At 35.3% G+C, this 25,735-nt stretch overlaps 2 protein-coding genes across 4 annotated transcripts in view; both read right to left on the bottom strand.

Moving 5' to 3' along the window:
• Positions 1 to 307: 307 nt before the first annotated feature.
• Positions 308 to 20,968, bottom strand: LOC142348368 (uncharacterized). 3 transcript variants are annotated; one of them, XM_075399690.1, is made up of 5 exons: positions 20,825 to 20,968; positions 16,654 to 16,770; positions 6,035 to 6,121; positions 1,658 to 1,799; positions 308 to 924 (listed from the first exon to the last, which is right to left on the bottom strand). In XM_075399690.1, the coding sequence occupies exons 2-5, from the start codon at positions 16,764 to 16,766 to the stop codon at positions 769 to 771; spliced, it is 498 nt and encodes a 165-aa protein (XP_075255805.1). In that variant the 5' UTR covers positions 16,767 to 16,770; positions 20,825 to 20,968; the 3' UTR covers positions 308 to 768. The 3 variants fall into 3 exon arrangements, with proteins under 3 accessions (XP_075255805.1, XP_075255804.1, XP_075255803.1); XM_075399689.1 differs by having other exon boundaries at positions 16,654 to 16,816; XM_075399688.1 differs by lacking the exon at positions 20,825 to 20,968 and having other exon boundaries at positions 16,654 to 16,898.
• A 1,091-nt stretch (positions 20,969 to 22,059) lies between these two features.
• LOC142347960 (large neutral amino acids transporter small subunit 3-like) overlaps positions 22,060 to 25,735 on the bottom strand; it is a 36,916-nt gene continuing 33,240 nt past the window's right edge. Inside the window, exon 8 of the mRNA XM_075399126.1 lies at positions 22,060 to 22,387. Within this exon, the coding sequence (XP_075255241.1) occupies positions 22,247 to 22,387 (141 nt within the window). The 3' untranslated portion in view covers positions 22,060 to 22,246. The remainder of the gene's footprint in view (positions 22,388 to 25,735) is intronic.

Below are 25,735 nucleotides of genomic sequence, written 5' to 3' on the forward strand. Positions count from 1 at the left end.
AAACCGTTTTTCAGCATTGCATTCACTCGTCTCCTCGTAATATTGACTTCACTCACTAACATAAGATATTCAAAATCTTCGCCTAGTTTAGTGACCTCCCCGTGCCGAGGAATTTCTTTTTTCACTTTTAATAAATGATCGTTATTTACTTGATCAGAGTTTACCTGATATGACTCCAGATGTGCGTTTCCCAGTGAGTCAAATACAGCTAGAGCGTCTTAAATGCACGAATTGTGGCGCTAAGTTTTATTATTCGTGCTTTTATATGGAATAGCAGGGAAAAATCTTCGAGAATGTACTTTTTCTGTGAAATCGCTCAACAATTGAATTGATGATCAGAAAGAAATTATAGCTTCAAATGTGCAATTTTTCATCAAAGTGAAATCTAAATGAATGAGTGATTTATTTTCACTTCAGTGGATCAAGTGTACAATTGTGTGTTTTGTGACATTAACGTGTTGTTACACGAAGCAAATTTAGACAAAGATGAAATCCTACAATGTCTCAATTCACATTGTTAAAGTGTGGCAATTCAATTTGAAGCAAGAGCGAACATTCTCCAAAGCGAATTAGGACCAGTTTCGCACCTGAAAATGCCACAACAAATCCTTTCTAGATTAAAAATCTTGTTTGAAACGTGTATGTAATCTCTTGTGAGACTCTTGCAAGATTTTGACCTCGATCTTCGGTCAGTGTTGTTTATTAGTTTCTGTTCCTGTTTCTGTGTCAGTTGTTGTATAGGTTAATTGGAATTGACGTGCGTGTGTGTTACTTTCCAGTGCCATAATTGCCCATCCAGAACCTCACAATCATGTAGAAAGTGATGATCTCGTATGCCTTCACCCACGCATTCTTCCTCTCCTCATCCCATTTAGAAGGACCCACCCTCTGTTCCACTTGCTGCACTATACACCCTCCCAGCTTCTAAAAACACAATACATAATTCCGAGAAACTTCATAGTAGTTGGAACAATGGGGGTTACAATGACCTAGTCGGAAAGATAGAAAGTATTCATCACGTTTTGTATTTTGCTAAGATTAAGTTTTCCAAGAATTAGTTGCCGGGAAGCAGACAATGGTTTTTTGTAAGAAATGGGTCACGAATCAAGTATTCAGTTATTTTTATTCGTAACAACTTTTACGATTATTGGACAATAATTATCTTGTAATGATTGTTCTGAGTCGTACTAACTACGCAAACTTTAGCACCAATTGGTACGAATCAAGCCAGACACCTATTCGTAGCAGTTAAGCCAATACCGTTTTATTTCGGATTTCCCGGACTTCACAACTTGATGAATTCCAACATGTTTGTTGAACTTTTTTCCAAAATTAGCTCCCCTAATAACTTCATTTCTGATAAATCCATCTTTGCCAACAATATATTATAGTCGGTTTCTTTTTAAAGGATGAGACACACCGTTTGCAATACAAATTGATCGTAATTTGGAATATCCATCACAAAAGTTTTCAGTTTTTTTTTATATAAAGAAGAACATGAATTGTTAGTGCCAATTAATTTGAAGTGGAAGCCTATTCCATTTATTAGCAGTAGAACGAAGAAACAATCTTTTTGCGAAATAATTTGATCACCTTCAAGTCGAATTTAAATATTTTTAAAATCAAAATTCGATTAGGGTTGCAAATGGAAAATAACCTCATAGTAATGATATTGGACATTCTTCTTGTTGTGAAGATTGCCGAGGAAGTTGAGTCTCTCCTCATGTTGTTTGATCCCATTCAGATCAGACAGACATTGACATAGAGCTGTCCCAATTGCCTTCGCATGTCGCTTGAACCTAGCAAAGAGGATTCAATTAATGACAATATTCTGGGACAGGTAAAGATTGACAGCTGTTAACATAATGCCCAAACACAATTCTAGGTTAAGGTCCCAGACAAACTGACTTTGGATCAAGGTCGTCCCACGCCGTTCCAAGCACTATGTAACATTAGCGCACAATACACAGGCAGGTGTGCGCTCGAAATTGGTCTGATCAGAGGTCATTCGTTCCGGGGTCGAAAGAAAATTGCGAGCAAAATGTGAACAAAACCAGGTGATGGTTCGAAACTACTTTCAAAAAGTCTCTGTTTGTACAAAGCTTTCAATTTAATATACACTGAAGGTGAAAACATTTTTTTGAACATCTTTGAACAAATTCATTACAAGCCATTCGAAATTTATGATAACATCGTTGTCAATTGTTGTAGACAAGCGGAGCTCGGAGTCCAGCAGCGTTAATGAAGGCGAAAGCATATATCGATACAATGTTGCTCATTCATTGGGTATACAAACTTTCACTTCTCAGAAAAATGTTTTTTTTTTAATTTCCCATCCAAAATCAGACAAAACATATAAATTGTTTGTCATGGCAATGAAAGTTTTCTGACTAAAATTAGTGGAACATTTAGCAGTGAAGCAGTAATTTCACTTTTCGATTGCCAAGACTGATCACTATTGGCTTTTTCGAGACCCAATGGATGCTAGAAGTAACCTTTGAATCGATTCTATTGAAATTTGCTATTCAGAACAATAAAAACAAAAAACGTATAATTGAAACGCAGTGGTTTCCAAGTAAAATTGAAAGGAGGTTCTTTAAATTATAAGGTACAACAAGAAGGCTTGTTAACGATTGTTGGCTCAAAAGGATGTCCAGCCTTTTCATCAGAATTTTTCTCAAAGAGCAAACACAAAATTCTGAAGGAGGATATCAAAGACTAATTTTAAGTTTATATTTTAATTGAATCTTTTAAAAAATGAAATGAGTACTGAATAAAATATTTTTTATTGACTAAAATAACAAAATCAGAACTATAATTGTTTCGTGGAAATTTTCGATGATTTATTTTGCTATGTCTTTTGTAACTATTGAACACTTCTTGAATCCTATAGAAGTAATACGTTACTGTTTCCAGTTTTAACTTTCATGTTTTGTAACCTTCATGTTTTGTGGTGTGATATTGTGATACTGTTCATTAGTTAGTGTTGCCATTGAATTATCGTCTGATGAACTGTAAGTGGAATTGTAAACGTTATTGTAGTTTTCCAAATTGTTTGTTGATTCTTCCTCTGTTTCAGTATTGTTTTCGATATTTCATACTGCTTTGTTTTGGTTTTTCATTTGCGGTTTTTGGCACTTTTTTGCAAAATGATTCAAATTTCAACGTTACACTTTTTGCAATTGTAATGCAGTTTTGCTTGTGGTTTTGTTACCATGCTTTTCCACAGTTTCTTCTCTGGTTTTTCTGATTCCGCCCGTCAAAGTTTTGATTGCTTTGATTTTGCCGAATTTTGGTGCGAAAACCAGTATTGTTTTGAACGTTGTTTACTGGCAGTAGTGCAGCGTTGTTAACCTTCATCTGGTTTTGTTGTCATGTTTCCATTTTTATTGATGTTTGAGCTCACAATCGTCAAAATTGCAGTTTTCCACTATCCTTTAGTATGATGTAGCATGGCTCGACGGTTTCTCCCATCTTTTGTTTTCATGAAAAGAAAAGGTAAGTTTCCCAAATAGGGTCTACTGCTAGATGAGTTTTCTTGATCCTGCCAACTTTGCAATGTCGTATAATGTGTTTAACAATAATTCCTATCAAGTCGCGGTGCAATTTGAACCGTTCTAATTAGAATGCTGTTTCACGCACGGGGGGAATCAGGTTGATTAATTGGTTAATTCAGTAGTCTGACTTGCGTGGCGAATCGGCCCATATATTGTGCTAAGTAGCCACGCTCAGCAATTAAAGAGATTGAACAGGAATTTTTAAATATCAAGAGAGTAATAAAATGAAGGAAATAAATGGAAGACGTATCCTGACTGAACGATTAGTGAAAAAATTTTTGATTATCATGAAAAATGAAAAAATTTCGTGGAAGAACTCCAAAGTGTGAACGACATATCTGAACCGACATACTAACGCTCAGCAATAGACGTGAACTAAAGACATGAAGACTTACAATCGCGGATATAAACAAATTAGAATGGAGGGAAACTTAAACATCATCAAATATGAAAAACTGAACAATGCAAAATGACGAAACATATACAGCAAATGATTTAACAGTTGTAACACCAGATATGGTAAAAATTTGCGACTCTGCGTGAATTTGTCTTGATCTAGGAAGCAATATTCTTCATCCAAGTAAATGCAACTGAGAATCCCTCTTCCGTTTGCACTTAATTAAATAACCTGCACATTCAGCAAAAAAGTATGATGAAAAAGTAATTAGTAATAAATCTTTGAAATAAAAAGCCAAAACTGTTCAATGTTTTTCAATGAAAAAAAATGGGGAACAGTGAAAAGAGCCGAGTATTTTCAACCAGCCGCTGTTTATCGTGTAGACTCTGAATTTTTTTTATCCAGTCAACCTATATTGATGAAAAAATGGGTTTATTCTTAAACATCTGACGTTACTCATACATCATAAAAACAAAATGCTGCAGACATCATAATTGCTGCTAAATAAGCATGATTTTGCGTTCAACTAAAGATCGTGAGATTTTTCACAGGGGCCCCATTTTGTTGAAAAATGTTATCCTTAAAATAAAAGTTAAACTAGAGTGTTCAGCTTGTTTGGCAACTAACCAGCAATTTATGTCTATCTCTCCAGTTTTATAAAATAATAATAATATGATGAAGGTGATCGCTTTGCATACTGATAAAACGTTTTTTAATGAAACCAGATTTTGTATCTCCAGAGACAAAATTGTTTGATTTGTTTGAAGAAATGGAACAAGATTTGATGAGAAAAATACAAATAAATTGAGTTCAGCAAAGATATCATTATTTTAGTATGTCTAAATCTGATTCTCAGCCATAGAATCAGATCGACAGAATTGCTGGTTAGATGCCCAAACAAGTTGACGACTCAAGTTTCAAATGCATTTTCAGAACCTCTTTTTTAACAAGTTAGAGCTCTTGTGAATTAATCAAAGGTTCTCAGCAACTTATAGAAAAGGAATGAGAGATGCTCGAAGATCCAGGGTACAGTCTTTGTTGGGTTATGAGTTTTCGCACGCGGAATAAAAAACGTGTTCAACAAAGTAGAAAAATTAATTTCTCAAAATGACCGAATAACAAAAATGATAATTTACAGTAGAGTTAAGAGATTTACAGGAGAGATCTGATTATAGATCAAGATGTTGATATGATTTTGGGGATGAAAAAGCCTCAAAAATCAGCTATATATATATATATATATATATACCCATTATCAGTGCAAGAAAGTCAAGATACAAAAATTGTTTTAGAACCATGATCTATAGTGGCGTTTGCAAGGGTTACCCAATATGGTTTGTTACTGCAAATTTCGCAGAAATCAGTCGCAGGTGGTACCATAGATGGTATGCATTTACACTTTCCTAAGAATTCGTTGACACTTCCGGTGGTATCGTAATCATTAAATACATGTTGGGAAGATATTCTTACACTAATATTAGTTATCTAGATTCACTAATTTGAACCCAATTTTGATTCTAAGCACCATTAAATGACGATTCAATTATATAAATTCTGTGATCAAAATCAATTTGCTCCTGTCTTGGTAATCTGTTAAATTAAACTCTCTTTCTTTTAGATCCTACTATAGTTCGATCGATATTCTAACAGTTCGCATCTGATTCCATTTGAAATATTGTTGGCAATGTTGAAACAGTAATTACAAAAAAGATAAAAAGATACATTTTTTTTGAAAATTAGAAGATAAATGATCGGATATTCACTCAAATGTCTGTGGAAACTTGTGTAAAAACTGTTCGTACAAACATTTATACAAACCGTTTTCTTGGTATTAAAAAGTTTATGGCTTGAGGACAACGGGTTTATGCTCAAAAAATATTATATAATACATTTTAAAAAAATCTTAACTTTGTTTCTTAAAGAGTTTAATTAACTTTGTAGCTTTTCTTTTCCATAGGGTAACTGAAAGCTTTAAAACTGAAAATGTTAAAAACGCATTTTAAATTTTTCCGTTCAACTTGACTCTCAAAATCAAATAAACTGAATAAAATACCTCATCCTTCAAAAATGTCATCATAACCTGGGATGTTGACGTTGATCGGTGCCATTTTTGTCATCATCTGCCCAGGAGAACATTTTAGACACCTCGGTATTCTCATTCATGAACCTAGACACAACATACTAATGGCTTAAAATGGAAATTGAACGAAACGTAGACAGACGATTTTTAGCTACCTGACAAACGCCAAAGGTCATAGGTTAAAAATGAAACATCTGATTAAGTAATAATAGAAATGAAATGACGCGGGATAAACTTTGACCTGCAAATACTTAAAAGTATACTTAAAAAAATTGGTTCTTAAAAAATCGTTTGCGTTTCAACTTTAATGTATAGGTTTTCTATTCTATACCTGGAAATATGAAAAGGGAGGAATATGAAAATGAGGAAAATGAGTGCTTCCATGAACTGGAACAAATAGGCAATATGGTCTACTATCGACAACTAATTTATCTTAAGAATTCATTGATCAATTATGTCCTCCCAGGTTAGTGAGCGTAACTTATGTGCCCCCAGGAAACGTGCTATTTTTTTTACTAAATATTGTGCTATATAGCAAATACATAATTTCTCAGTGGGGGTATGAGAACGGGGACGAGGGGTTGCGACAGATTAGATCTAACTTAATTGTTCTGGCAAAATCACAACTATTTTTTGAGTTAGATTGACTTTGCATCCACAGACATAATCCACAGAGGGCCTCTAGATGACTTTGCATCCGGAGAAAAAGTGTGCCAAAATCTATCACTAACATTACCAATTCCTCAACCCACAAAAAAGAAACGCTCAATTCAATTGTGCTTACGACTCCTACACTCGACCCATTAAAAGACCGTGCACAGGAGTAGTTTGTTGTGAATCTACTGTGTTTAACACCCGGTCGCCAAGTCAATTTCAGTAATAGGCAAGTCTAATTACAAGCCTCATTTCATTACTGATTCAGAGCAATGATCATGTGACTTTTTTCACGTGGCAGTCTAAAGTCAAGTTTGGGCTGAGACTTGGCAAATCTAAATCCAAGTCTGATTTAGGACTTGGTAATTCTAAATCCAAGTTTGATTTAGATCACTTGAGCTAGGGTACACTGAAACATTATTTACTACTTGTCAAACCATACGAAGCCTCAGATAGGTTTCACTGGTATCTGACTTTTCCAAAAGCCCCGTCTGTCCCTAGCTTAGACGGGTGAAGTTTCAAAAAATTGAATGCTATGACAAGGACAGGTAACACGAGATGTCCTACCTGCAAGAAGACAGTGAAAAATGATGATATGACGGCCATTTGTTGCGAAAAGTGTGGCAACTGGTATCACGGAGTTTGTGTTTCTCTGAAAATTGATGAAGTGAAATGGATTGGTGCATCCTGAAATTGTGTTTGGCTTTGCGACATCTGCATAAGCAGCAATATTGTCACCACTGATGCTAAATTGACCTCTGTTCTTGAATCAGTCGAAAACAAAATTTCAACTGTGCTCGAAACTGCAATACCCAACGTTATTGAAAAAGTTGCTGAAAAGGAACATGATTCCGTAGCTATACACCGGCGTCCGCTAAATGTTAACGAGAGCAATGACAACATTCGTGGAGAAAGAGACGATAGTATGAAACTTATTGTTACTGGTGTACCAGAAAGTGGAGATTCAACAAACAGTCGGACTGACAATGACTTCACTGAAATAGATGGTATTTTGAATCACATTGGAATTAAAGCCGACGGCAATGTTGTCTCTTTTAGACGGCTGGGCAAATCAAGGTCGCAGGGTTGTGAACGTCGTAAATGTAGACCACTTCTAATTACTTGTGAAAGTCCCCATTTCTTATCTAGATGTTTTGCACGAAGTTTCAAATTGCAGGACTACAAACATCCGGTTTATCGAAAGAAATTTCTTTCCTCGTCCAGACGTGAAATCGAAAAGAAAATTCTTCAAAAACGGTACGATATGGTTCATAGGGAAGGTAATAAATAAGTCTGTTTTCAGAATCAAAAAGATTAAACTGTACTATAAGGGCGATATTGTTCCTGTCATGGAGGTAGCTTCATGACTGGAAAACCTTAATTAGTTGCTTCTTAATTGCCAATCAGCCAGAAGCCTCGAGAGACGTCACAATATTTTGAAATTGGTTTTGACCTCGGATGCGAATTTTGTCTTCCTTACTGAAAGCTGGCTCTCGGAGGAAATAGTTAATTCTGAAATTTTTTTAGGTTCCTGTTATCAAATAATATCACGTAGTGATCGGGAAGTTGGAGAACATGGAGGAGTTCTGATTGCTTCACGCTCTAACGGTGATTTAGAGGCCTTAGACTTAACCATTGAAACCTTTTTTTTGTTGTTGCTGTGCAGATATCTAAGAAGGAGTTTTTATCATTCTTTTTTAATATGTACATAACTCCTGCGTCGTCGCGGTACTCGATTGAAATATTAACCATTGCAAATTGTTTTAGCCAATGCATCAAAATTTTTTCTTCTTTTGCTGATTCTAGAGGTATAGCAAACTATTCCTACTATTTTCTTGGTGATTACAATTTTCCGGGAATTGATTGGACAAACTTAACTGCTAAAAGCACAGCCGAACAACAATTTCTTGACATCGTCAATGACTGTGGTCTGAACCAGTTTATCAACATGCCAACACACAGTTGCGGCAACATTTTAGATCTTGTTTTGTCCACAGTAGACACCCTCTCCTATGAGGTTTCAGATGCCCCTTTAACTGACCACAAAGTTGTTTGCTTTCAAGTGGCGTTACATAGTCACAGCACCTCTGCAAAGGTCTATGCTAAATCGTCTTTCAATGCACTCAATTTAAACACTGAATTGACACAATTTTATTTGTTTCTATCTTCTGATCCGTCCCTTCACCTTGACTACTATCAATCTTGGTACGATTACTTTTATGCGGCCATGTCAAAGTCTTTGAAAGTTAAGCGTAAAAAACGACTCGACGTGCCGTTTTTCTTTTCTTCTCATACAATGCATCTATTGAACAAACGTGATACAATTACCAGAAAACTATAAAAAAATGTTCTCTACCAAATTAGACTTTCAGAGGGTAAAACTGAATGAAGACATTGATACTTCTATTGAACTCTACAGATTCGCCTTGGTAGAACAGCTCAACTTGAATAATACGAAACATTGTTATCGGCTGCTGCGGTCACTGAAATCAAATTCGATGTATTCTTCTTCGATGTTTTTCGGCAACATCAAAGCTGGTAGCAGCTTTGAGAAAGCTCAGCTTTTTAATACGTTTTTCAGTTCGGCTTTCAAAGCCAGTTCATTAATTTTACCAGAACTCCAAGTGGATGGTAGCATCCACTTGGAAGATTTCTCTTTCACAATTGACGACATATATAATTTCCTTAGCTGAATTCCCTACGATTCATCAATGGGCATGGACTCAATTCCGTCTTTTGTACTCAAAGAATGTGCTCAACAATTGTCATCAATGGTCTTCGAGTTTTTCTTGCGAATTACTAAAACTCAGCAGTGGCCTTCTCAGTGGAAAACATCAACCGTTATTCGGCTTCACAAATCTGGGTCAACATCCAATGTGACAAATTACAAACCTATCAGCATCCTACCGAAATTGTTTTTGAGCGTTTATTATTCAATTTCATTTACTCACGAGTCTGTTCCAAAATAAAACGTGAACAGCACGGGTTCATGAAGCAACGTAGCACGGTCACTCAACTCATTTCGTACTTGGACAAAGTTTATGCAGCTAAAGATACAACTCACGATTGCTTAACTGTTTATTTGGATGTGAAAAAAGCTTTTGACTCAGTTTCGCACGGGTTACTATTACATAAGTTATCTTCATTTGGTTTTGATCACAACCTCTTAATGCTTTTTAAATCATATCTCATTGGTCGAAAGTAAGTTGTTAAAGTTCACGGATGTTTTTCAAGTGAAGCAGTGGTGACGTCAGGAGTTCCTCAAGGTAGCGTGCTGGGTCCACTTCTCTTTATCATTTTTATTAACGATGTTACAGACTCAATACAACATTCTGAATATTTTCTTTATTGCGATGACCTTAAATTGTTTTCTGTTTCTTCAATCGACAAAATTCAAAATGATATAGACAGCTTATCCTCCTGGTCAGTTTTAAACGAGTTGGACTTTCATCCAGACAAATGTAAAATTTTGTCTTTTAGTCAACGCTACAACAATGCTGACCTCTCTTTGAATGGGTCTCGCTTGAAACACGTGGATTCAATTGTAGATTTGGGCATCACTGTGAACAAATCACTGTCTTGGGATAAGCATGTTGACCTCAGCATTGCAAAGGCTACAAAAGTTTTAAATTTTTTGAAGCGTAGTGTTCCAATCGGAGTTTATTTGTCTAGAAGAAAACTTTTATATAAATCGATGGTGTCGTCTATTTTGGAGTACGGTTCGCCTGCGTGGTATCCTTCAGTTTTGGCATTGCAAAAATTGGAAAAGTTTCAACATCGCTGTCTCAAATGGGTTCTGAATTGTAAAAAGTCTTACCTTGAACGTTTGAAAGTCTTGGACATCTTATCTGTTTCTTTTCAGCTAATACGAACAGACCTACTCCATCTATGGAAGCTATTAAATGCCTTTATTGATTCGAATCTCAATACAAATTTTGTCTGCTCGACATCAAGAACTCATCAGTTTGGACATTTTGAAGTTTCAAAAAACAAGAAATTCAAGACGGATGAACACTTTTTGAATCGTTGTCAACAAGCTGCAAATCATCTGATGAGAATGAATATTATCGACTTTGACATGTCTAAACGTCAGTTTACGTATGCAATCGACCAGTTTTTACGCACTCGAATTGAATCCTTTGACCCGGATAACTCATGTTCTTTTTATGTGAAATGCTGTTGTTCTTTTTGCAGGACTTAATCTTGACTTAATATTAATTTAATCACCTTTTGATCTGTAAAAGTTGTTTTAGCATTCTTTATACGCTCTTATGTTCTTCCCTAACAAGGAATTGAGTCTTTTACTACTACTACTACTACTACTACTACTACTACTACTACTACTACTACTACTACTACTACTACTACTACTACTACTACTACTACTACTACTACTACTACTACTACAACTACTACTAAGAATCCAAGTCTCATATAGGACTTGGCATTTCTAAATCCAAGTCTGATTTAAGAATTGGTAATTATAAATCCATGTTTGTTTAAGACTTGGCGAACTGAAATCCAAGTCTGATCTAAGACTTGGCAGGTCGAAAATAGTTCTGGAAAATTAGCCGAAAGAAGCCGGAAATAGGTCCGCATAACGTCAAAACAGCCCAAAAATAGTCAAAAATAGCCGGGAAATTGTCCAAAAAAGTCGTCAAAAAATTGTCAAAAAAGACGGGAAACCCTTTTGTGCATCTTAATGCGTGCGTATTATTTGCACCCCCCGGAAGCACGTGCCACATTTTTACACAAAAGTTTACCATGTAATGACGCGTGCTCTGTAAAGGGAGGAAACATAACGTTCTGGAGGTCACAAACGGAAAATCGCAAATCGCAAAACGGAAGGGCTCTAATCGCAATAAGCACAGCAAAACTGTTTTTTAACGTTTCTGTGATTCTTAATAATATTTTTGAGAGAGATTCTAACCTGTAAAATCAGTAGATTCGCAGAAAGCGTACCTCGTTTATCTAAAACGGTTTTTTGTGTTTCTGCAAAGCTAAAAATAACAAAACAATATAGTAAAAACTCAAACTCTTCAAAAGTTCTGCATGTTAACTAAACAATTTCAAACATTTCAAAGGATAAAAAATTGCGTGAATTTATCAGAATTTTTGATTATCTCTTAATATCATCTGTGTTCATACGATACATTTTTATTTTAATTTATAAATGTTACGCTCGACAATTTTTCGTGCGCTCGAATTGCACTCGCGGCTACCTGTTATTAGAACATCCCAGACCGAAGTGACCTCTGATTAGACGAGCATTGGACCATTATTCAGTCGTTTGCGGGCTCATATTCTTATGTGATCAGACCATCCTAGATTGATTTCATCTCTGACCTTGTCCAGAATATAAGGAGTATGAAACATTCTCTAGTTGTGCTTCTGAGAGCTCCAAATTAATTGCTAGTTTATCCTGGATGGAAATTCAATAATGTAAGAGCTTGATGCAATGTAATAGCTATATAAGTCATTGAGATACCATATAGTTTTTAAATTTTAACAAAAAAATTTTGAATGAAGACACGAGACACGCACGTTTTCTTTACAATTGTTTTTAAATGATAGCAAAAATGTCGCAAAATAGTAACCAAAAAATTGCACTGAGATTCTATTTAGAGGATGGGTTTTAGAAGTCAAATCCTGCGCGTGAAATGAAGTGTTTAAGTCATTGCGTTGAACAAAAGCAGAATGTTTTTAGATTGGTTTTTGTTGTTCCGACCCCTCTTGAGGGGGAAGGAACTATATACTCAAACGGGTTTTTTTGTTCAGTCAATTTTGGCCGATCGATATATTCATCGTAGAGAGTTAAGACTGGTGTCATTAGAAAGCTTGTCCAGCGTAGAATATGGATTTAAAAAAATTTTTTTTTAATTTTCGATTTTTACAGGGAGTTACCGAGGTTTAAATTTTGAGAAAAAAGCGTGAATTCCGGCGAGATTTTATTCACTTTTTCCGGAATTTTCGAATAAAACTTCACCAATTTTGCTAAAATTTGTTAATTTTTTTTGAAAATGTCGTTGATTTTTATTTGTAAAAACAAAAAAAATCTTAAGAATATTGTAGGCTATTTTTATTATTTTTTTTGTCAAAAATTCTGGCTAAATAATTCAAAATTAAGACTTTTTCTTGAAAAACAGCACGAAATAAGTTTCTTTAGTCCATTTTGATTAAATTTACAGGATATAAAGACCCACGCACAACTAACACAATTTTTGTAGACTCAAAAGGGGGCTCTTTTTACATCAAATTCCGTTGAGACTGCTCTGTAATTAAAACTTCGCCGTTTTTGCTAAATTTATTCGTTAATTATCAAAAAACGCAGTATTTATTTTTGATATTTTAACTAACAAAAAATCATTATCTATAGCAGTTGAATAATTAAGTGTTCTTAACGAACAAACAGCATTAGCAGCGCTAGTTTTGGACCAATCTTGGACTGGTATAAAACAAAAATGATTCGGATTGTAAACAGTCGATCTTTTTTATAAAAAAAAATTCGATCTCGTCTACAATAATTAAATAACAGAACATTTCAAAAAATTGTTCACAAATGATAGTTTCAATTGGGTTCCTAAATAGTTCCACATTATTGTATCTAGTTGATAACTTGAAAGCTTATGGTCGTTTTGACTTTTAAACTTATTTGATTTTCAAATAAATAAATGACTCATTGAAGTTTTGCCTCTATTTTTCTTTTTCTTTGGTCAACCTGTAGCTTATTGTCCGCAATGAAAGAATGCTTCTTCTTTCTATTGAAATCAAATTCGATCTTTTTTGTGGGTTTACGCCTTAAGTTATGGCTACTGGCTTTGATACAACTAGATTTCAATTTTTCTTAATTTTTAGGTATTTGCCCATTTTTCACGTTTTCTAGATTTGTCACATCATCACGTAATTGACAGTTCATATATTACATTATTGGTTTTCAAAAAAAGCACAATTGATATTATTAAAATGCTTAAAGACATCGATAATGATTTTAAAGGCTTCGGCACTACTTTCTCGAAGAATTTAATTGATTTTTTTAAATTGTCTTTAAATGCCGTTTTTACTTTCTCTTTTAGTCGCATGAAAGTTTATTGTACAATGACCCGGTTTCATTGCCTTTTCATGGAAACGTAGATGAGAAGTCACTCCGATTTCAGTAGATAGCTGATAGCTTTCATGAACCCTGAAAACAATTGTATTCCAAATTAAAAAAACACTTTTTAACTTCGCAATGTTGTTCCTTTTATTGTGTGGTTGTTATCTAGTCTCGATAATTACAGGCCAATTAAGACATAATGGTTGTCAACGGAAAGTTTCAAAAGAAGATTAGTGTTACACAATCTAATGTTTTTGAAGAATTCATTTACTTTACTTTGACACGAAAAAAAAAGTAAATTAATTTTTGATTTTTGTCATGTTTGACGTTCTTTTTGTAGACATAAGACATATTCTGGATAACTGCAATTCTCATGGATTTCTTTTGGAAGAATATACGAACCTAATTCATTTTTTTTATTCTGTAAATAATGGCTTTCATGTCTTTGGAAATATTTTTTTTTCGAAAAAAATTTAAAGTGTTACCTATTTTTGCATTTTGTTTTCCATTTTTGTCTACCTTTTACCTTGCTTCATTAATGAGAGGTCGCATAATACATTATCGGTGTTTGCAGAAAGTGCAATTGAACACATTTTGATGGCCATAGTATAGCTTTACGGTTTCGAATGCGTTTTCTGCCAAGTTTCATTTGATTTTTTGTTTGTTGTCTATATGTTCATTTCGTAACCGCGTAAAAAACTGAATACCGGCAGCTCTTAATTCGTTCTATGGAAGCATTGGTAAACGTACACCTTTGGGATATTTTATTTGATTTCTAAGGGTTTTCATTATTTCAATATTGTTTTAAAAAAATAAGCGAATTTTCCAACTTCACTGTTTTTCTTCTTTATTGCCTAATTGTCACCAAGCCTTTTTAATGACTACTCCCTTATCTTTTCTGTTGAACTACAAGTTAATTTGTTTAATTTCAGTTGTATCTGACGGTATTTTGATTTTGTTTTTTAAAACGGACATGAAGTTTTCGATGTAATTAATTTTTGTTGATGCTGTTGTTTGATTTTGCTGTTCGTCTTGACTCGCTTTCTTAATATTTGCACAACTCATCAATCTGATGCGTCATTTTTACTCCACCACAGTTATTTGCTTTGCGGACTTTCTTTTCGTTCATATACCATTTTTTTAAAATACTTGAATTTTTGTGTTTTTCTATGTTCCTCATTTGGTAGACAATCAAGCAATTGTGGATGAGCGGGGTCGGAACCTTATGTGCGATCGCACATTACCGAGTCGCCGTGTTTTTGTTGAAGCTTCAATATGAGAAAAATGTTGCGCTGAGCCAGCGAATTTTTTTCGACCACGTGCTTTTTTTTCAGAGCGCTTTTTGTTTAAACTCTAACTTTATCTGCTCACGGTTTTTGTCTCAATCAACTAAACTAGTTTTTGTGCGTTTGGAAACTGTTTATATCATAAAAATGTTTGATTTTCATGCGCAAAATAGAGCCATTTCTGTCCCATATTGTCCTTTTGTGTGCTTCCGTAATTTTATTCCGTTTTATTCGGTTTTTTGGTTGAATCTTAAGTTACTTTAATGACTCAGATGCTCTTTCGAAATAAGAGATATTAATTTTGAGTTGTATTTGTTAAAAGATATAATTTTTGATACATTTTTTTAGTTGTGTTTGAATTGGATAAGTTTGAATTGTGAAAATGCGGCGATTTTAATCTTTTTCGTCTTTTCTTTTAGAATTATTTTTTCTGATTTCTTCTGAAATAAGCGTTTGGTTTTTCTTCTTCACTAATGAACCTGGAACCATTATAAAGGTATTGCTACTAAGACTTGATAGTTCAAGGTTTTATTCATCCCAATTTTTTCTGAATAAAGTTTGTATTTTGTTTCAGATTTTTTGTTTTTTGCTTTTTCATTGTTAAGTACTTCTCTGACTTGACTGGAGTTGCGTAGTGCAATGAGTGAGAAGATGAGTTTGCTAAAGGGTTTCCAGAAGGGTTCGATAGGTAGCTTTTAAATCTATTTTTTGGAGTGAAATGATTATCAATTTTGTGAAACTTTTTCAATCTTTTTCGTCATTTTTCCTCGGTTTTCTCTGTAGGCAGAGTTTCTTTGTTTCTTACTAAATGTTGGCCGCTTTTCGCCAGAAGATTTTTCGTGGCAATAGTTGTTTGGGTGGCACAGAGTAGTTTGAGTGGCGATAATTTTCCAGATGTAATTTTTGTTTGTTCTCATGTTAACATTTTTCTGTTTTTGTTTCAAAATAATTGTAAAATTACATAGCAGGCTTACTTTATTCTTTGAGTGGTTGGTTGGACCTAACGAATGGGCACCGAGTCTTCCGACTTTGTTTTCAATTTAATTTTCTACCTACCACTGTCAGAGCAAGCATCAGTCTTTACTTATACAATAATTCAATTCAGCATTGAAGGCGCGTCGCTTTGAGACTTGCAATCTGCTTTTCTTTTTTGCATATTTAGTTTTTAAATTCTTACATAAAACATCAATGCAAAACGCAGCATGCTTTCTGAGCCTTTTGCTTACATGGAAACAAACAAATTTTTTTGTTTTTTATTGCTCTAAACAGCCTCTGATTGGGTTTGCACGCTTTAAGCTCATATCTGATCGGACAAATGTGCTGCTGAATGCTTCTCTGAACAGACGGTGTGACACAGAATTGACCTCTGATCAGACAAACTTTCCGACCATTGTACGGACTCTCAGAAATTTTTTCTAGACTACTTAAATCAAACGCGCGATGCGCAGGTTACCAATTAAAGATATGGTCTGATCAGAAGTCATTTCGGTTTGAGAAACCTCTTTGTGGGAAGCAATTCAGTGGTAAAAGTTATTCAACCTTTTTTAGGAGGAGGGCAAAAAATGACAATAAAAGAGTATACTGACTGTTCCAGAACATCCTCGACGAACTCCTCATAGCAAGGGAGAAGTGACTGAACATCTTCTAGAATGATAGTGTTCTGCTCATCTGTCACCTTCATCGTCTCCTCAGTCGCCATCTTCCTAATTCAAGTTATAACCAATCGAATCCTCACTTCTCTCTGACTGTCTACAGAAAGTGACTATCACTAATTTCATTTAACTAGACCTCCTACGTCGATCTTATGCAAAGTAATGCAAAGACTCTTTAACCTAACTGAAATGGGTCTAATAAGTGATCAAGAGGTTTAGATCTATTATGCAAGAACTTCTGTAAGGCGACCAATATAAGAGCCGCCGCTTCTAAGAAACACTATCTGAGTGGTATATTTGCCGAAGAAACCAAGAGATAAAGGAATAAACTGTAATTCAAAGCCAAAGATTGGAAAATCAAGAAACGAGATGTATAACTACTTAAAATGCATTAGTAGTTAATGGTACCTCGAATGGGCAAGAGTTATTGTTAATTATAAATATGGAGTTCATTAACAAAAGGTATTATCAAGTTTTTGTAGCTGAAGCAATCAATTTTGGCCACAGAAACTGCGCCATCTGTATACGCAAAAGAGCCATAAAAGGCCCCCATGAGTTTTGGTTGTTAATCTTGCAAGAATCTTGCAAGACGGATGTTAATCTTGCAAGATTCTCGCAAGCCGATGTTAATCTTGCAAGATCTTGCAAGATTCTTGCAAGATTCTTGCAAGATCTTGCAAGATTGACATCCGATTCCGACTCGGGCAATTATGCCTAAAAATCTAATAAAGGATTCATTGGTCTATATTTCTGCACAATTTTAAAAAAAAATTGAAAAAAGGAATTTATTCGATCACAAAAAATATTATTACTGTTTGTAGAAAAATAAGTAGCCATAACTATAATATCTATATAACACTATTTTCTGCAATTAACACCTGTTTACGTTAGATTACTTTTTATGAAAAATAACTTGAAGCAGGTTTTCCTTCAAAAATGGAAGTAGAAACAAAATAGGGTTTACAGAATAATCTATTCCTTTGAAAACTTTTAGGCAAAAAAGTAACATCAATGGTGTTGCTTAAAAGAACGCATTTAACTCAAAATCAGTTATAGTTGATCGTTAATGAACGTTATATTATAGCTTTCAACCGTCATTAAAAATAGTTGAATTAAGCTGCAAAATGGTTTTTTGACAACTCTCTATGTCACTGAATTGGTGCACTTATTTTTTGTATCAAAGTCAGGTCAGATGTTTCCAGATCCTAGTGGAATTTTTAAAATAAAGTCCGTTTTCGTTTTATGGCCACTAATACCAAGCAACAAAACATACTATGGAATTTTTTACCAACTTTAATTAATTATAATCATGAATAAGTTATTAAACAATTGATAAATTGTATCTTTGGATCTGGGCCTTTTTTCTATGTTACCAGTCATATTTCCTGTTGTAAAGTAATTATCCTCGTTTCTGAGTTTCGATATTCAAAAATAATAGTTTTTAAAATTGATTGCCAATAATTTTTTTTGTTTTTCAGTTGTTTTCTCAAACCAAACAAGCACTTTTGTATCTTGTCAACTTAATTATGCCCTAGTCGAGAAATTTTCGGCTTTAGAAAAAAAGAATTGTCGGTATTGCCGTTTTTTCTAGCCACCAACGACAAAAGTTCTTGCATTTTTTGTCGTCATCATCGTTTTTGTTCGGTACTTAACATTAAAAAAAATTGATATTGCCGTTTTTTAAACCGAAGAGAGATTCGGTATCGTTGTTTTTTGAACGTAAGAAAGAATCAGTATCGTCAATTATTGAATGTAAGATAGATTTGGTCTCATCGTTTTTCAAATGTGAGAGGGATCCGGTATTGTTTAGAGAGTCACCGCGAAATTTATCGTCTGGTCTTTAAAGAAAGATTAGTCCAGCAGACCGAAAAAAAACCAATCGGTACATTTGCTTGCTCTATAGGTAACCAACCGTCAAAAGCTGAAATTACATTCGTTGATACTCGTTCAATTAGTTGAGTCAACGAGCTAAAGAATAAATTACAAAAATTTTGAACAATCTTTCAGAAATAGAAGTAGGTTTGAAACTTCCTCAAAATGGTTGCTAACGTAAGGTCTGATAACACAATAAAAAGAAAGAAAAATTGAAATTTTCTATGGATTGAACAAAAAAAATTTTTCGGTTGAATGTCGAACAAACCGATGATGTCTATTGTTTAAATACCAAACAAACCCACGATCTCTTGCGTTTAAATACTGAACATACGGACGATCTCTAACAATTAAGTATCGAACATAGCGGCGATCACTTAGGTTTAAGATCGAACAAACCGATTATTTCTTTCAATGAGACTGACGACAGCGAAGTTTTTTTACAATTGTTCGGTCTTCTCAACTCGGGTCGAGATTTTTATGCATACCTTTCGAATTATTGTCATTGTTGTCCCCTTGTTCAAAATTGCAAATACATTATTTTCTTTAGAATTTTTGCTGAACTTTTCTACTCAGTTTTGAGAGCTCTGTCAATCGTTCCCTTCAATAAGCTCCAGAATTGCTTCGAGCTATTTTTTGTGATTACAATGAATGGTTTTCGGTGAACTAGTGAATCTCTTTTTCTAAATGTTAATTATGAAATTTTAAAACTTCAGTGCAAAAAGGCTATCATTTGTCTGGCAGGAAAATTCTGTGGTAAAAATTTTAAATTATTTTGCTCAGACAAAATCTTTATTGAGGGTCAACTTTATCTCCAACCTTGTGCAAAAAAGCAGTCAGTCGTAATGGGAATTTTTGCAATAAATTTGAGAACACTGTTCTTCATCCTTATTTACAAAAAATGAGTTCTTTTGCCGACAAATTTTTCCTACGTTTTCTTTTTTTGAATGAGTAATTGCTTTTGATACAAGACTTCCTTAAAAGCTGTAAATTATCATTAAGTGATTATCAGCATTTTTTCTATTTTTTTCCGCATGTTGTAGTCCGATGAGGTATTGTATATTATAGCATGTTTCGTAAAACGAGTGGAAATTGCAAATTATTAAGTTGATAAAATTGAAGCACTTAAAATGTAAGGAAAAAGAAAAAAATTGCAAAAGTGTTTCGTATGTCTTTACAGTACACTGGTGCAAGATATATGTTTTTGTTACTTGTTTTTTTGATGCTTTGATCTCGTCTTGCCAGTCAAAATTATGTTTTCCTTTTTATTCAGATCTCAGTTGTTGCTGTGATCGGGTTGCTCCTCTGTCAATAAAATTCACTGAGCAACTTTTAATGGCTAATTTTTCAGTTTTTAATTTTTCCATGTTTTTTTTTCAAATCGTATATTTAAAAATATACAACCCCACACTATACTGTTGCAGAAGTCATTTTTCTGACGGCCGAGTAAGGAAGGGTTTGGGAAATGAGGGAACAATTGATTCTTTCCTGGCTTTCACTTCACTAACTATCCGATACCTTATAGTTTGATTTGAAATGGCTTCGTTTTTCAAAAAAAATATCATGAGATCATCAAGGATTAAAAATCTTTTGCCTCAATTCCCTCAGCAAAAAGGGGCTGGCTCAATTTAATTTTACAAAGAAAAAGTGAGCAGAGTTTAATTAAAAGTAAAATTTTTTGTAAGGAGTCAATAGGAGTAAAGGGTAGAATTCATGCGGCCACCCGATAGGCAAACTAACTAATGGCCTCCACAGTATATACCCCCTCCCCCCAGTGCATCGATGGATGCGAAATCCAAGTACGAATCAGTACTGGGCACGTCTAAATGCAATTCTAACTATATAAATCAGTACTAAATCATTGAAATTTCAAATCTATGAGTCATATCAGACTTGCAAGTTGATTCCCAAGTGTAATATCACTTTTAAAAAATTTTTGAATGAAAATTTCGAATTGCCAAAAACAATTTTGGACCGTTCCACGATTTCGTATTTTCAGCACAACGCTCTAGGAATCGTTACCTCTTTTAGCTTTTTGTCTTCCTCTCTACCTCTTTTGCCTTTCCGTAAGCGGGAACGGGGGAAAACAGGTGACTGAATCAGTACTGATAAGGAATTGCATTTAGACATGCCCAGTACTGATTCGAACTTGAAGTTCGGTTACGGGGTTACGGGAGCGTTATTTGATTACCGCTTATTTACATAACATTGAATTGGATATGTTCGAACTCACCAATCGTTGCTCTCGAGTATTGATTATTGATATATTGTACAAGAATTGAGACGGAATAAATTCTTCACCTCAAGCCTGCATCTATCTGGATAATGTGACGTCAAATCAAGTGGAATTGAAAGCGTGCAGAAATTAAAACCTCATCCGTAATTTAAGATCCTCTTCTTCACTTTCAGGAACTGAATTTCTATCCATTCTTTTCATTGTTCAAAAATGGTGAAATTGGATTACTTTTGTTCCGAGGAGTCTTTTCAATTCTATTCCTATGAAGTGTAAGCCGGGGCCTAAGGAATGGTAAATTTCAGCACTGGGCAAGTCTAATTACAAGTCTCATTTCATTACTGATTCAGAGCTATGATCATGTCACTTTTTACATTTGGCAGTCTAAATGCAAGTCTGTAGAGTTTTAAGCTAACAATTACTCACTGAAAATATTTAGAACAATCGATGCTTCATTTCGCACCGAAACTTTTGAAATACGTTTAATGAAGCTGGTCGGCCAACCATTTCCATATCTTAAAAAATATATTTTTCATTTCTGTTCGTTAAAAACTTAAAGCGATTGTTCATTTCTTTCTTTCATTTTATCTCATCTGAAACTAATTCAAATAACAAATTGGAAGCCACAATGATTAATATTCTAATGAATTAAAAAAACACTGTAAGGGTCAAACACTTTTTGTATAAGAAAATCAACTGATTGATAAAAAACTCTAACACGATACCTCGATTTCGTATATATAAAAAATTAGCCTCCCAGTCCTAATGTTCCATGTTCATATAATTCTGCAATGCTTATCCAACTATTTCTTCAACCAACTCAGAGCACAAGAGAACTCAGCAACATTTTCAACATTGCTTTAAGACGCCGGACGCAAAACTCACTGACAATTTATCATGAACCACCCAGTTTGATTTTCCCATGCTCAAGCTTTTGAAACTGATTTTTTATTTTAAATTAATACATTGCTCTCGTAGTTTGCATACGTTTTAATTTCGTCTTCGGTTTCCTCTCCCTGGTCGAGGTTTTGACGAAAAAACAATGTTAGAAATGCAATGAATAGCAGTAAAAATTTCACCGCAAATCCCGGCATCTTTTAGCGATGAATGCAGTGAAAGTGGTGATTTTTTTAAACAAAATTTATCGGTTGTGAGCAGTGAATTTTTTCAAGATTAGCAATATTCACCGATTAGAAATTTTTATTCTCAGTGCTTTCACCGCAGTGCCAAAAATATCAATTCCTACAATTTTTAGCAATTTATAGTGCGTTGACACCTCAACCCGGGTATAATTGTCATCAGGGTGTTAACGATTTTAAAAAATAAAGCTGTAGAACTTTGAATAAATATGATTTAATAATTTTCAAGTCACATATATCGCAGTAGACAGAGTTAGAGATTGTGAGACGTGGAGTTGCATGATTAAGCATAGATGACTCTCTCTTGGGATTGGAGTCTCTTCTGCTCCCATTTCTTCTTCTTCCTCCTGTGGAAGTTGAGACAGAAGAGGTTTGTGGGGTGCACGAAGGAAATCACAGCCAGGAGCACCAGAAACAGATGCACCTATACGGATAAAAGAGAACTTGCAATTCATCTGATCGAATGAAAATGCCTAGGTGGAAGTGAGTGACATTAGATGCGTTGAATATGCTGATTTCTCCTAGTTTGGAGATTATTAGACGATTGTGCTGAGACATCTCTGAGTTTTTATATGAAATGTCTTGACTTTGTGTACCAACCGGCTGAAAGCAGTAATTTTTTTTCGAAAGTGTTCATGTGTGGCTTTTATTTTAGAGAAGGGTTGAAAAATGTGCTAAGCGGTTACAAGACACTGTACTCAATTCCATTTTACCCAATGACAACATATACCAGTAGTAAGAAATGTGTACACCCTAGGCCACTTTTTGGCTGATTTTCCCCAAACATGTTCGATCATGCGCGCGGATGAAAAGTTCTTGGCAATTATTCCCTGTATGTTAGGATTGTTGCCTGAAATTGTAAAAGACTTACCTTAAATCGTTTTTGAACGTGGCAGGTTTATAAGTTTACAAGGGATATTTACTCAAACTCCGCGGCTTGACGGTTATCATGTCTCCTGACGGTTATTTTAAGAATCAGAGGATATGAAACTAAACAATTTTTTTGAATGACGGATTAGAATTTTTGAATTCCTTATTACTTGTAAGAGAGGAGTACAAAAGGATATTGAATTAATGAAGCAAGGTTAAGAACAAACAATAAATTATTATTGACAAACATCTAATAAAAATATAAGACACAACATTCTGTTTCAAGTCATTGATTAAAGTTTTATATATGTACCCGTTTAAAACTGCTTCTCCGTCAGCATCTACTTGTGTTGTACGGACATCTGGATATTAAAAATAGAAATGCACGATTAGAAAGAAGTCATTGTAATACCGTGTAAGAGCTGTTATTGTCGCAAGAAGCTCCTGCGCGCAGCAGTCGCAGGTTGTTTTATCTCCTCGTCAATACTTCTTGAGACTCCCAACCGGGGTGGAGTTGGGCAGCTATCCCTTATAAAAGCTGTTGTTTTCAGAAGAAGCTCCTGCACGGAGCAGTCGCAGGTTTTTGTATCTCCTCGTCGATATTTCTTGAGACCCCAACTGGGGTGGAGTTGGGCAGCTATCCCCTTTTAGAGCTGTTGTTGTCAAAAGAAGTTCCTGCGCGGAGCAGTCGCAGGTTGTTTTATCTCCTCGTCAATACTTCTTGAGACTCCCAACCGGTTTGGAGTTGGGCAGCTATCCCTTATAAAAGCTGTTGTTTTCAGAAGAAGCTCCTGCGAGGAGCAGTCGCATGTTGTTGTATCTCCTCGTCAATACTTCTTGAGACTCCCAACCAGGGTGGAGTTGGGCAGCTTTCCCCTATAAAAGCTGTTATTGTCACAAGAAGCTCCTGCGCGGAGCAGTCGCAGGTTTTTGTATCTCCTCGTCGATACTTCTTGAGACCCCAACTGGGGTGGAGTTGGGCAGCTATCCCCTTTTAGAGCTGTTGTTGTCAGAAGAAGTTCCTGCGCGGAGCAGTCGCAGGTTGTTGTATCTCCTCGTCAATACTTCTTGCGACTCCCAACCAGGGTGGAGTTGGACAGCTATCCCCTATAAAAGCTGTTATTGTCACAAGAAGCTCCTGCGCGGAGCAGTCGCAGGTTTTTGTATCTCCTCGTCGATACTTCTTGAGACCCCAACCGGGGTGGAGTTGGGCAGCTATCCCCTATAAAAGCTGTTATTGTCACAAGAAGCTCCTGCGCGGAGCAGTCGCAGGTTTTTGTATCTCCTCGTCAATACCTCTTGAGACCCCAACCGGGGTGGAGTTGGGCAGCTATCCCCTATAAAAGCTGTTATTGTCACAAGAAGCTCCTGCGCGGAGCAGTCGCAGGTTTTTGTATCTCCTCGTCAATACTTCTTGAGACTCACAACCGGGGTGGAGTTGGGCAGCTATCCCCTATAAAGGCTGTTATTGTCACAAGAAGCTCCTTCGCGGAGCAGTCGCAGGTTGTTGTATCTCCTCGTCAATATTTCTTGAGACTCCGAACCGGGGTGGAGTTGGGTAGCGTCATCAATATTTAAAACTTGCTGGACAAGCGTTGCCTCTTTGCAGGCGGCTCTTCCTCTGCTTCGAAATCAATATATGGACATCTTGAGAACGGCTTTTCTTTTGGAGCTGCATCAAAATCAAATATTTTTTTCTCATCGGACTCAATTTGAGAAGTTTTCCAGAAACCAGGATCAGGTGGTGAAAAGGTTTCTTCAATCTCAGTATCAAGTTGTTCAGTTAAATCTCTGGTGGTTTCACATTCACTGATCTCAATATAGGAATTTAGAGGTTTTTCCCAGGTCTGTTTCCGCTTGTGACCAATTTTGTAGTGTCCATACGCGTATGAGCTTATACCGTCACTCAGATAGTAACGCTTATCATCAAATGCACTCAAAGCAATTTTGTTAGACTCTGTTATGTTGAGAGTGTGTTTGTCACTAGTTATGGATGTTACTAGTTTTCTCAATGGTGATTTTGATTTGAGAACATCTTTGAACTAATCATGATGAAGTGTCTTTTTCACATGTTTGCTCACACCCCTGGCACTTTGTTTGACTTTCTTTCGAGTAAGCTTTTGGTTACAGAAAAACTGCTTCCATCACAATGTCACCATTCAGCTCATCTGATAATTTAAGTGGCACTTTTATTCAATTCACTATGTAAATGATGATCCTTGGGGTAATCACTCAAGTCAAGAACGTGTTTCAGCTGTTTAAGATCTTCGTAAGTGTCAACCGTCTCAATTTCATAAAAGAGAGAATCAGTGTCACGATACATCACTCGAGCTTTTTTGTCAAACAAAGGCCCCATTTCCTCATATAGAAACCTGTACAGGTATAGTTTTGAAAGATCCAAAATAGCAGCACCCAGATAAGTTGGTTTATTCCATCTGATCTCTTTCTGGCTAAGAGTGATCCCAACAAGGTTCTCTCGAAATATAGTGAACTTCTCAAAATTGTACTTGTTGCAATAAAATTTTGCTTTCTCCTCATTTTCAACAAATACCATCTTGTAACGACATCTCAAATTCTCCATCGTTTTTCCGAAGCATGAATTGTTCAACAGTTTGAAAAAGTTCTTTTCAAAGGTGCTGATACCGGGTTGTTGTCGCAACTTTGTATTCTGCTCAATATAACACTTCATAAAATCACTCTGGTTGAACTTCAGAGTCTTATGTAGTCTGGTTACTTGGAGCCCCTGTTGACAATAAAATTTCAGAAATGAATAATGACATACATAATTCTGCTTTGACTGAAGCGTTTCCAGAAGCTTTGGGATATGACTGGTCTTGTTTCCCAATTCTACTTGATACTGAGAAAGCATCTCAGCATCGATTTTTAACTTCTCAGCAGCCAG

This window comes from Convolutriloba macropyga, chromosome 10, assembly GCF_964194025.1.
Source record: "Convolutriloba macropyga chromosome 10, txConMacr16.3, whole genome shotgun sequence".
Lineage (NCBI taxonomy): Eukaryota > Metazoa > Xenacoelomorpha > Acoela > Convolutidae > Convolutriloba > Convolutriloba macropyga.

What these genes read in the sequence shown, in the direction of transcription:
- LOC142348368 (XM_075399690.1), bottom strand. Translation starts at nt 16,766, where the DNA reads ATGGCGACTGAGGAGACGATGAAGGTGACAGATGAGCAGAACACTATC. An exon ending in GTCGAGGATGTTCTGGAACA is followed by an intron (nt 6,122 to 16,653) that starts GTCAGTATACTC and finishes TGTTGTGTCTAG; the next exon opens with GTTCATGAATGAGAATACCG. An exon ending in GATCAACGTCAACATCCCAG is followed by an intron (nt 1,800 to 6,034) that starts GTTATGATGACA and finishes CCTCTTTGCTAG; the next exon opens with GTTCAAGCGACATGCGAAGG.